At 54.4% G+C, this 12,197-nt stretch overlaps 2 protein-coding genes across 3 annotated transcripts in view; one reads left to right on the top strand and one right to left on the bottom strand.

Moving 5' to 3' along the window:
• PPFIA4 (PPFI scaffold protein A4) overlaps positions 1-4,085 on the top strand; it is a 43,654-nt gene extending 39,569 nt beyond the window's left edge. The window contains exons 25-30 of one of the 2 annotated variants that reach the window (XM_090124706.1): positions 42-139; positions 786-961; positions 1,183-1,251; positions 2,030-2,207; positions 2,419-2,510; positions 2,955-4,085. In XM_090124706.1, coding sequence (XP_089980832.1) covers positions 42-139; positions 786-961; positions 1,183-1,251; positions 2,030-2,207; positions 2,419-2,477 — 580 coding nt within the window. In that variant the 3' untranslated portion in view covers positions 2,478-2,510; positions 2,955-4,085. The remainder of the gene's footprint in view (positions 1-41; positions 140-785; positions 962-1,182; positions 1,252-2,029; positions 2,208-2,418; positions 2,511-2,954) is intronic. The other variant, XM_090124705.1, reaches the window with a different exon arrangement.
• A 383-nt stretch (positions 4,086-4,468) lies between these two features.
• On the bottom strand, positions 4,469-8,035 carry MYOG (myogenin). Its single transcript, XM_031608677.2, has 3 exons — positions 7,532-8,035; positions 5,367-5,448; positions 4,469-4,953 (listed from the first exon to the last, which is right to left on the bottom strand). The coding sequence occupies exons 1-3, from the start codon at positions 8,009-8,011 to the stop codon at positions 4,832-4,834; spliced, it is 684 nt and encodes a 227-aa protein (XP_031464537.1). The 5' UTR covers positions 8,012-8,035; the 3' UTR covers positions 4,469-4,831.
• Positions 8,036-12,197: the final 4,162 nt, after the last annotated feature.

Below are 12,197 nucleotides of genomic sequence, written 5' to 3'. Positions count from 1 at the left end.
CTGCCCTCCTGAAGGTTGGGTGATGTCTCGTGTCCTTGCAGCACCAGCCTACAGTATGGCATTATGTGCCTGAAGAGGCTCAACTACGACCGCAAAGAGCTTGAGAGGAGGCGAGAAGAGACTCAGCACGAAATCAAAGGTCAGCAGCCACATCCACCATCCTGCTCTGGAAAAGCTGACAAGAATCTCCAACATCCAAAGAGATGCCCAGTAATGGTCTCTCTCCTGTCTCGTATTCTTAACGCAGCTCTTGCTAAATGAAAGTCAGCATTTCTGAGCAATACTCACTCCTGTAGGGCTGTTGTCCCTGCAGTATTTCCCCAGCAGATTGCTCCAAGTACCTTTAAGCTCACCCCAGTCAGGCATGAGTAGGGTGGTAGGGTGTCAAGACAGCAAGGGCCTTGTCCCAGCATCACGTCAGCTTCTCCTGCCCCTTTCAGGTGCTTAGGAGACCCCCAGCTTATCAAGATCCCCTTCTTTGTTGGCTATCCTGAGATTTCCTGTGCTTAGATTTCAACTCATTATTTATAATGCCCCAAATTACATCATCAATCCAGTCCTCTTAGGATTAATTTTCACAGTTGTTTTCTGCCTGTCATTTCTGCATTTAGTTTGGTAACTTGAAGTGAGCTTTTCCTGGCACTTAGCTGCATGGCACTGCTGCAGGCCCAGGAAGGAGAGCGCCAGGCTCAGCCTGGGGCTGTGAAGCAGGGCTCCAGCACATCCCAGCCTACTGCACAACCAAGAGTACTGTCTGAGCTGCCTTGAAACACGCTGTTTTGTAGATGTGTTGGTGTGGACCAATGACCAGGTCATTCACTGGATCCAGTCCATCGGGCTCCGCGAGTACGCAAACAACCTCGTTGAGAGCGGGGTGCACGGAGCACTCCTGGCCCTGGATGAAAACTTTGACCACAACAGTCTGGCTCTCGTGTTGCAAATCCCCACGCAGAACACACAGGTAAGGAGAGCTTCCATGGGAGATTTTGGAGGAGGATGGCTGGCATGGGACATAGCTGCAGTGTGACTCCACCATTCCCACCAACTCAGTTCTGCCTTTCAAAGCAGAGCGCTCTGATGGTGCATGGGTGCTTTTTCTCCATCGTTCTCAGGGCTGGGTTGGGGAGTTGTGCTTAGAGCTGCTCCCATAGATGGAGAGTGTTCATTTGATGTTATTTTCAGGCTCGACAAGTGTTGGAAAGGGAGTTCAACAATCTGCTTGCATTGGGCACAGATCGGAGGCTGGACGATGTGAGTACCAAACCTCTCCCATGCCCAAATTGTGCTGGGTACCTGTTCTTGTTTAAGAAATGGGAGAAACAGAACTGCTTCTCTCTCCCAGCTTATCGTGGGAAGACAACTAGCAGTTGCAAGAACAATGGAATAAATTAAAACTAAATCATTTAAAATTCAAAACTGTCTATGGAAGCAAGTGAGGTAGGGTCTTGTGTACCTCTTCTAGTGCTTAGAGGGTTGAATTTGGGGAGGAATCACCCAGCTTTCCTTGCCAGCTACTTTTTTTGTAGCCTTTTAGAGGCACAGATGTTCTGGGCATGACACGTAGCAGCTGGTAAAGCGTGGGTTGGAGATACCCTGTTATGCAGCCAGAAAGCTGTTCACATTGAGTCACTGAAGGTGGGAATTTATCTAGATCTGTCCTACATACAGCTTTCTTGCATGAGATATGATAGCAGAGCTGGTCAGAGCTCTCTTTAGAGCATGAAGACAAGGTAGTTCCAGATAAGTACACAGTTAGATGCTTCCCTTTGGGTTTTTACTGGGGCTTTTGTGTTGACATCTTTGCAGGCAGGGTGGAGAGGAGATGGGCATGCTGGGAAGAATGAAGCCCAGCTCATGGGATGCCAGAGAACACTCCCATGTCCTTGCCCCAATCAGATCACACACTTCTGCACAGCTTGTGTTGATCTTGGCATACCGGCACCCACACAATTAGATGAAAGCAGTGAGGATATCTCACAAGGGTGGGAGGTTCTTGCTGCTGGGTTCACAACCTGCTCTTCCATCCCAGGGTGATGACAAAACCTTCCGTCGGACCCCGTCCTGGAGAAAGCGCTTCCGCCCGCGGGATGTTCACAGCATCAACATGCTCAGTGGCTCAGCTGAGACGCTGCCCGCCGGCTTCCGCGTCACCAGCCTGGTGCCACTGCCACCTCCGTCCGCCCCTGCCAAGAAAATGCCCCCGGAAGGTATGCCACCCCATCCCAGCAGGCTCCCTGCTGGACCAGATAGCCCTATGCCACTTGTCCTAAACCTTCTGACCCATCCCCAAAGGTACAAAGCCTCTCACTTTGATTCGCGTGGCTTTAGTACACAACTATAATAAATGTGTTGGTGGGAAGCTGAGGACTAATTGGGGCAGTCGCTAATTCCATGCTCTGCTTTTTGTTTCTCTTCCAGTTGGTGCCTCTGGGTCACCACGGCTGGAGACCTCCACGGTCCGGACATATTCATGCTGAGGATCAGTGTGATGGGAGCCAGCCCGGCCCTGGGTATGTGCGAGGAGGACCAGAGCTGGGTGGGAACCAAGAGGGGAGCAGCAGGGGTGGGAACCAACAAGGGAGCATGCTCTGCTGGTGTGACCTAGGCAGGGTGCCTGCTGTCACCACGGTCTGCCTCACTATCGCAGGGGTGCAGTTGGGGAACAGCCTGCTGCTTCCTGAGGCTCGCACGATGCTGGGATGATGCAGAAGAGATTCTCAGCATCCCAAGCACTGGTCTGGGTGGTACATATGAGTTGTCTAGTCCCTGGTGTTCCAAGGATGCCATCCTAAATGAGGGGTCCCATTGGAGTGAGGGTGGCAGGTTCTCCTGGGACACTGCTGTCCCTCAGGGCATGGCTTCCAGTGCCAGGAGCTGTGGGTTTGTTGGAACGTTGGTCCCCAGATGGAGGTGAACCCTTGTCCTCATGGAGCCTTTCCCACCTTGTTTCTCAGCACATCCCCACTATCCATCCGGCCAAGTGCCAGCTGCCTTTCAGGACGAGGCCAGAGCTCAGCCTGTGCCTGTTTCTCGGCCCGAACCAACAGATGTCGCAGTGCTACTGCCATGGACCGAAAAGGCTGCTCTCCCTTCTGCTTGTGCACCCCACTGCTGTCCCTGGCTCCCCGTGCCTCCCGCCTGTGGCTGTTCTGCCCACCCCACCTCGCACCAGCCAGGCTCTGGATGTGCTCACCAGGTGCCTGTTCCATCCCTGGTGGAAGTGCAGCCCATCAGAGAAGCGGAGATGCCCCAGAAGTGGGCTGCAATATTTGGAAACCTTTCTCCTGCCTGGTTCATGTTGCCAATATGCCATAGACTGTCACACCAGCTCACCGGAGCCCCGGGCATCATGAGGAGGGTTCAGGCTCAGCTCTGCGTGAAAATCCTGACGTTGGGGGAGATGACCAAGGAGCTGCCCTGGGTGGGACAGAGGGGCTGAAGCCAGCGCCAGGATGGACACTGCACAGGGCAGAGTGGGGAGTGGCTGCTGTGGGTGCAAGGAGCATTCTGGGGTGCTGGTTAGGGCATTTTGGGGTGTGCTGTGCCCTAAAGTGGGGAAGGGTTGGACTGCCCCAATCTGGCTTGCTGCTGGCCTGGATGCTGTCAGGCCTGACCGTGGGGACCAGGGGAACACAGCAGGGGCACCCAGCACCCTGGGACCACCCGTCCCTTCCCTCCAGGTGCAGAGGAGATGCTCTCCCCTCCTGCCTCCAAGCTACGGGCAGGGGTGATCCAGGAGGCTCTCAGCCCTTCCCATTTCTCCCCGTAGGGTAGGATCTCTTCATCTCCTCATGCCACGTTTGCCTTGTGTGGCCCCTATTTCTGATGTGATATTTATTGATGGCTGGAATGACCTATACTTATCATGTGCTGTCTGGAAGTGCAATATCTGAGAGGCTATACAGTCACAATGTCTTTTCGGTGTATTATTTGCCTAATACAGTATTAAATATTTTTTTAATTTGAAGAGTCGGTGAACCCTTTCTATCAATGCCCTACTTCTTTCGTCATATTATTGGTACTGCATGGACTCCAAACCCTGGATCGGGTCAGGAAAGGATGTATGTGTGTTCCAATAAACAGGATTTTAAAGCAATACTGGCTTGAGCCTTCTTTCTAGAGCCCAAATTAGAAATATAATCAAACTGAGGAACAGAGTTAACATCACCTGCTGCCCTGAGTGCTTTTGGGGCACAGGGCTGAGCCCCAGTAGCAAACCAGTGAGCTCAGTTGTCTCTGCAGGGCTGATTTAAGCATGAAGCATCCACTGATGTCCATCCAAAGACCTTGGATTTTTGGATATGGGGGGAAAAAAAAACACAACCTAAGAGTTAGGAGAAGTTAACACGACATGAAACAGTGGTAAAGGAAATCTTGAGCAATTCAAACAAGAATGCCTTTATTTAAAAAAAAAAAAAAAATCCAAATAAGTTAGCAAAAATAATAATTAAAAAAGAAAACACAAACAAATGGCAACTGCACACAGCGGTCAGTAGGAAAGCCGGCGAAGGCAGCCCGCCGGAGAGAGACCTTGGTCGAAGAGCAACTTGGAAACAGCCACATTGGCTGTGGCACATGTGTTGGCCCCCAAGGAAGAAAAGCCCCCAGCCTGGGAGACCCGGGGCCACCGCCAGCCACCGCCATCACACTTCTCCCCTTCTTTTTTCCACCGGTGGGAGTTTTTGGAGAGGAGTGGGAAAGGATTTGGGCGGTTTCAGCGCTGCGGTCCACAGTGTTGGAGGGGTAATTATGATTTCCAGCTGCTGGATCCTTCCAGCATCTCAATCCCACCCTGTTTCCAGCTCAGAGAGCTGCGGGGCTTGGTTCCAGCTCAGTTTTGGACCCGCTCCTCCGGGAACGTCACGGCCACGTCCTCCACGGCGATGCTCTCCACGATGGAGGAGAGCGAGTGGAGGTTGCGGTCCTCCGCTGCATCGTCGCTCAGGAGGTGATCTGAGAGAGGAGGGGGAGGGCAATGGGATGGTGACCCCATGACCCCACCCTGTGTGACCACACTGACATGGGGATCTGCTCCCAGAACCCATCCTGAGGGCTGAGACCTTTCCTCACAGGTGGCAACGGGCAGCGAAACTTGGGGAAGCGTTTAGGGGGTGGGAGAGGCAGCTCTGTGCTGCAGTGGGCAGAGCTGGGTTATGGGGCAGACACAGATGAATCCTTGATGGGACAGGGATGTGGAGCTGCTGCGGGCTGCTTCCAGCACATCAGGCAATGGGAGAAACCTGAGGGCACTCAGGCAGTGCTGGAGGGTTCACCCAACATGAGGGTGGGGGTTTTGGCTCAGGGATGCTCAGCCCCAGCTCTGTGATGTCCCTGGGATGGAGGGCTGAGGAAGGGGAGTTCCTTACCCGCAGGGTTGGTGCTGAACTCCAGCTGTGTGCTCCACTCGGGGCTGCAGGATGAGCTGCCGGAGCCGCACTCACTGGGTGCCTGCAAGGACCAACATGCCACCCATGGGTCCACTTCCATCAGCCAAACCCCACTGCCTGCCCCCAAACACCAACACCCCCATCCCCACAGCACAGCACCAATGTGTGGTCACAGACACACAGCAGATGGTGAAATTTGGGGTCCTAGGGATCCATCAGTGCCAGGCTCATCATTAATCTCCATGAATGCTGGAAAAACCCAATTTGGGCTCAGGGTGCATGGCCACCTGCTTGCTATGCAGTATTTCTGTAGGCAGCAATTATGAGAAAAAAAACAGGCAAGCATCCTTGGGCAAAACACTGAAAATCACTTCATTGAGTTAAATAAAAGATGGCATCAAAGAGCTGCTGGGGAACCCCCAAACCTCAGCTTGCTGCTCACTCCAGGCCCCCAGCACAGCCAGCTCACAAATGCTTGGAATTGTCTCCCACTGACACTGGAAAGTCGCATAAACTGGATTTTTGGTTTTGCCCCAAATCATTGATTTTGCAGTTAGGATGTGAAGCTGACCTGGAGGAGCAGCCTGGCAGTACCAAAGAATTGTTCCTCCAGTGCCAAGGTCTGGAAGAGGATGAATTTCTGCAAGTCTCTCCCTCTTACAAAGTCCATTGATATCAGTATCAATATGTAGATAACTGGTATCTGTATCTATACATAATTTATATCTATCTCAATGTCATCTATGTGCACATATCTATATCTGTATCATTTATGCCTGTCATCTATACAATCTCTATTCATACCTATGCATATGTAATCTATATATCACCTATATCTACATATCATTTACATCTCTCATCTATATCCGTATCACCCATACCCATACCTATACCCACAGCTCCACATTCCCACGTACAAAGCCTCAGCAGCCAGGAGGTGCATGCCATCATCCCCCAGCAGACAAAAATATCCCCCAAAAACGTGCTTAAGCCACCAGAATCTCATGATGGGGAGGATAGAGCCCGGCCACACCCTGTGTGCTCAGGGCAGGATGAAGGATTCTTGCCTGGATCCCAGTTTGGAGCCACTGGACTGAGAAATCAGTGGGTTCCCCACTAGGACAAGTCCCCATGCACCAGGGGGCCAGACCTGGTGGGTTGTATTACCTTACATTACTTTCTGTTATGTTACATTACACTGCTGTTGTTACAGTATTTTGTTACTGTATTGTACTGTATTGTACCATATTGTGTTGTATACAATACAATACCATACTGTATTGTAATGCATTGTATTGCACTATATTTTTCACCACACCACTTTACTTTACCATATTTTACCCCACTTTGTGGCCCACAGGCAGGGATTGGAACTGGGGGATCTTTGAGATCCAACCCAAACATCCTATGGTTGCATGATTCCATGGTTCTGTGAGTCCATGACTTCAAAGATTCCCTGACCCCATGATTCCATGGTTCTATCATTCCGTGATTCCATGGTCCTATGACTTTATGACTGTATGATTCCTTGACTCTATGATTCCATGACTCTATGACCCAGTGATTCCATGACTCTGTGACCCTATGATTCCATGTCTCTGTGATTCCATGACTCTGTGACCCCATGATTCCATGACTCTGTGTTTCCCTGGTTCTATGATTCCATGGTTCCATGCTTTTATGACCCCGTGATTCCGTGATTCTGTGACCCCATAATTCCATGACTATATGTTTCCGTGATTCCATGACTCTGTGTTTCCATGGTTCTATGATTCCATGGTTCTATGACCCCATGCATGATTCCATGGTTCCATGGTTCTATGACCCCATGATTCCATGATTCTTTGGTTCTATGACCCCACGATTCCATGATTCCTTGGTTCTATGATCCCACGATTCCATGGTTTTGTGTCCCCATGATTCCATGACTCTATGATCCCATGGTTCTACGATTGTTTCTATGACTTAAACCTTCCCACTCCTCACCAATCACCATCAACCCACTGCGCTCAATGCAATGGCCATCAGCCCACTGCCCACCAACACCCGCCCATACGGACAGCAACCTGAGCATCACCACCCCATTCCTCCACCACCACCCACCCTGGCTTCTGCCCCCCATCGCCCCCCATCCCCACACTCACAGCAGGTTGTGGTGCAGCGGGGCGGTAGCGCAGCTCCCTCTGCTCACGCTCCTGCTGGTTGAGGCTGCTGAGCAGGCTCTGCAGGCGCTCGATGTACTGGATGGCGCTGCGCAGGATCTCCACCTTGGGCAGCCTCTGGTTGGGGTTGAGCAGAGTGCTGCGCTTCAGCGCCTCGAAGGCTTCGTTCACCTTTTTCAGCCTCCGCTTCTCCCGCAGCGTGGCCGCCCGACGCCGGTCGATGGACACAGTTTTGCGCTTGCAGATTTTGCAAGCCCACGGTAAGCATTGCCCTGGGCAATGCTCGGGTAGCATTGAGTCCTTCTCCTCCAAAGCCCCTCTGCTTTCGGGGCACAGAGCCACCTCGGGCCGCTCGGGAAATGCGGCTGCCTCGTAGCTCTGCAAGCGGGAGCCCAGGAAGTTTTCCCCATCGTAAAACCTCTGCTCCGGGAAAAAGTAAGGGTTGGTCTCAAAGAGCTCCATGGGAGGACGTGTGCACGGCTCGGGGACGGCTGCTCCGTTTCCCTGCGCCAACTGCTCGGTGCCATTTAAACCCCGGCGCTGGCATTAAATCACAGAGATAAATATAGAAAACCTAAAGGAAACCTGAGCCCACCCTAAGCTGCTGCCTCGCATCAAAACTTGTCCGGCTGTGGCCACGAGGACTGCACGGCCCAAAGGGGGGGTGGGGGGGTTGGCATGGTGGGAGCTGCCCTGGCTGCCCCAACGGGGGCTTTGTTTGAGCCCACGGGTGGCACCGGGGCTGCCGGCCCCAGCCTGAATTCCTGCGTCATCTGGTCCCTTCAGTTATGGGATGAGGTGTTCAGGGTGAGGGCAGCTGCACCATGGGGCGCAGAACGCAGTGCTGCTCAGTGCTCCCCAGTGCTGTGCTGTGCCCCCTGTGCTCCCCCCAGAGCTGTGGGACAGCAGAGGAACACAGCCCTGAGAGGGACAGTTCCTACCTTCCTAATGGGGAAACTGAGGCACGGCGATGGGCTTTTGGTGAGCACAATGGGATGGGTTTTCACTCTTCCTCAGGACTCCAACCACATCTCCCTGGCTTTGTCGCTAATCCTGAGGGCTTTTTTCCACTGGGAACGTCAGAAACCATCTCCCACCTCCTCCTATTCCTGCTCTGGGCCGGATTCCAGTGGAGGGATCGGTCAGTGGAAAGAATGTCAGACAAGAGCAGAGCTGACCCTGCTGGGATTTTACTCCCCAAATCACCCTCTCTGAGGAAGCACATTCCCCACACCCACTCAGCAGCGCCCTGCCTGACTTTGGGTTCATTTTGTGCCATTCTGGGGCTCATCATGGTGATCTCCACTTGGAGGCCAGCCCTCTGCCAGCACGTGGATTTCTTTGGGGCCATGAGGAAAATCATGAAAATGGTGATGAGGGGCAGACACAAAGCAGTTAGGACGGGAGAACCCAAGCCAGTGGTTTCCATCTGTGTCCCACTGGTGGGACTTGCTGGTGTCCACAGCCTTGGTGAGGGAAACCAGTGGCACTGCTCCAGCTCTGGATGGGTTTTTTAATGTTGAGAGTGTGTTTGGAGGGTGAGGACACCAGGGTGAAACAACAGCTCTTTGAGCACGTGGCAGGGCCATATAGCAGAGTGGCCAAGCATTTAGCACTTCATAAAACATGGCCAGTGTTCTGCAGCAGCGCCAGGGCTTTTCCGATCAGAAAGGGAACATGGGGAGAAGGGGATGAACTGGTCCCCAGGGCCCCATGGGCTTTGTGCATCCAGTGGGTTCACACACCCCCAGAGCTGAGTGAGCATCCATCAGCCCCACAACGGCCCCATAAGCATCCGAAGAGCTCCCATCACCCCAAGCACCACGAACACCCCAGGGACTCCCAGCATCCTGAGCATCCCAAACACCACCCAGAGGGCCCCCATCATTCTAGGCACCCGAGGAGCCCCCATCACCCCCATCACTCTGAGGCTCCCATCACCTTGAGCACCCCAGGAGCTGCCACCACTCCAAGCACTCCCAGGGGCCCCCAGCAGCCCAAACAATCTGAGGCTCCCATCACCCTGAGCATCCCCAGGGGTACCCATCACCCTGCACACAGCACAAAGCCATAGGATGGGTGAGCAGGGCACCTTCCCCCGGGTGCCATAGGTGCCCACAGCAGCTGCTGGCTGCACCCCAGGTAGCTCAGAGCCAGCAGGGGCTTAGGGCTGTGCTGCCGGCTGTCAGGTTATCCTGTGATGGATGGCGGCGGCTGGGCTGCACACAAAGCAGGGCTGTGTGCGCCGGGCAGAACGTGCTGCAATCCGTCACGGGGTGACCTTCCCCTGCGGGCAGAGGAGGGGGCCCCGGCCTCGTGGGGACGGCTCACCCCGACAGCACCACGAGCTAAAAATACTGATCTCCATTGAGAAAATCACAGCAGGTTCGGCCCTGGGAGAGGTGGTGGCTGAGGGCTGATGGCTCTCACACCACAACTCACCGTGGTGGCTTTCTTGGGGTTTTGGTGAAGTCTGTGAGCTCGCTGCATGGAGCACTGTTAGTAGAGTCCTTTCCGTTGGAAAGAGCTGGAGAATGGGGTGGTTTTATGGGATGATGAAGTGAGCCAGGTGGTGCAGGAACATCCTACCTTGGCACCATCCCACTGATGGGCATTGGGATGCATCCAGCAGGGCCCATCCTGCACCGCTCCCTCCAAAAGGCCACATCCAACAGCACCGACCCCCGGCCCCCGCTGCCCCACATCCCCTCTTGCTTTCCAGGCTCGCCGACATCCCTTCCTGCCGCACTGACAAGTCATAACATATTTGGGAGCAGCTGCAGGCGGCGGGGAGATGCTTGGCTTGCTCCCCACTCCTGGATGAGGAATGCAGAGCAGACCTCTCCTCCGACACCCGGGATTTCCGACGTGCCTTCTCGGCAGAGATTTGGGATGGTGACAGCTGCTTGGCCATGGTGGGGCCGCAGCACTGCCTGCCCCTTCGGCCCCAGCACTGCAAACCAGCAGCTTTGCAGGGCCAAATCTCAGCCTGATGGGGATTTGGGACTTCTCACGTGTCCGGTCCATAGGGAGCAATGGGGGATGGTGTCTTAGTTGCTGTCCCCAGCTGGGGTGGGAGCAGCGTCCCCTCACCCCTCTGTGTCAGCTCCCCCACTTTGGGCTCACTGTTGGGCTGGGAGGTGACGGGACCACCACGCTCAGCACACTCAGCTCCCTCTCATCACTGCGGGTTCTGTGCCTCCGTCTGTCCATCAGGAAATCAGGGATAACAGTGATCCTTGGAGTACAAAGCCCAGCTGAATGGCCATATTTTGGTCAGTTATGTCCCCAGGTTCAAGAACCCTCAGTCTGGGAATCATGGAGCATGTTGGCCCTCAGCCACACTGGGTACCTCCACCCCCAGTTCCTTGGATTACACCTGGGGATCAACCCAGGTGCTCATTTGCTGGTTCCAATTTCAGGGATCACACCGGGTGCTCTTACCCTCTACACTCACCAAGCAATGCTTGGCCCCACCACCACCACAACGCCTCCCCATCCCCCCACTCCCTCCACTTCATGGCCCCAAAGCCTGAACAGAACCCTTTCCATCCTCACCCATAAACTGCAAGTGAAGGGGTGCTCACCCCCAAGATGCCCACAACTCCCATCGGATCCTGCACACAAGGGGCATCTACAGCACAAGCGGGAGCAGTTCCTCCATCCCCAGCATTGTGCCACGTCCCTGCTGTTACACAGGGACCAGGGCACTCGTGTTGTCAACAAAGGGCTGTTCTCCTGGGGTGGCAGAGTCTGGCTCAGTGAGCAGGAGGACAGGTGGGTTCTTGGAGGAAAACCCATGAATGCAAGGGATTCAGCAGTGACATATGGTGCCTATTTGACCCCCCCCAAGAGGGACAGCTGTCTGGGCCAGGGTGATGGCGCAGGGCCCGAGGACGAGTGCTGGGGACAGCAGCAGCAGGGCAGCAGGGAGGGATCTCTTGAGTGGGAGATGATTGGATTGTCCCATTGTCCCCATCCTGGGCACATTCCTAGTGTGGTTCAGGTGACCCCAATGGATCAACCTGGCCCTGTGGGATGGGGATCTGGGAAAGAGGAGGGTAAATGAGTAGACATTGCATTGCCCCACCTGCGTGGGATAACAAATATCAGCACTGAAATGGCTGAAATCTCCACAGGGACAATTCAGAGAGCAGGGTGAAGAAGGCACTGGGGATTTCCTCACTCAGGGATGCAATGGAATGGGGGAAGCACCAACAGCTCCCTCCTCCCCACCCAATGCCATGCCAGTGGTGACACCCAGCCCTTCCGGACTGGCCTCACCCAACGAATTCCCATCATGAGGACGCAGCTCCCCCATGTGCCCCCCGGCTGGGCACCCCCGCCCAAGGCTGGTTTTCCCCTCCCCGGGATGAGCTTTGCATGCCCAGCTGTCAGCGTCAGCCCCGGCTAAGGGGTTCCCGGATCATTCCAAGCCCCGGGGACGGGCAAACAGCACTGAGACCCAGAGAGGGTTCTCCAAAGGTCCCCCCCAGGGAAATCCCGTTCCCACCCCTGCATCTCCCGGTGGATGCTGCCAGCCCCGCTCCGTGCTCAGGATAACGGGGTGGCTGTAGGTTTTGCCCTTTGGCGGAGAGCTGAGCTCCTCCCAGAGTGTCCCGAACTCTGAACAGAGCGAACTCCGGGC

This window comes from Phasianus colchicus, chromosome 25 (genome assembly GCF_987193195.1).
Source record: "Phasianus colchicus chromosome 25, bPhaCol1.hap1.1, whole genome shotgun sequence".
In the NCBI taxonomy this organism is placed as follows: Eukaryota; Metazoa; Chordata; class Aves; order Galliformes; family Phasianidae; genus Phasianus; species Phasianus colchicus.
This window is presented reverse-complemented; position numbering and strand designations above follow the sequence as displayed.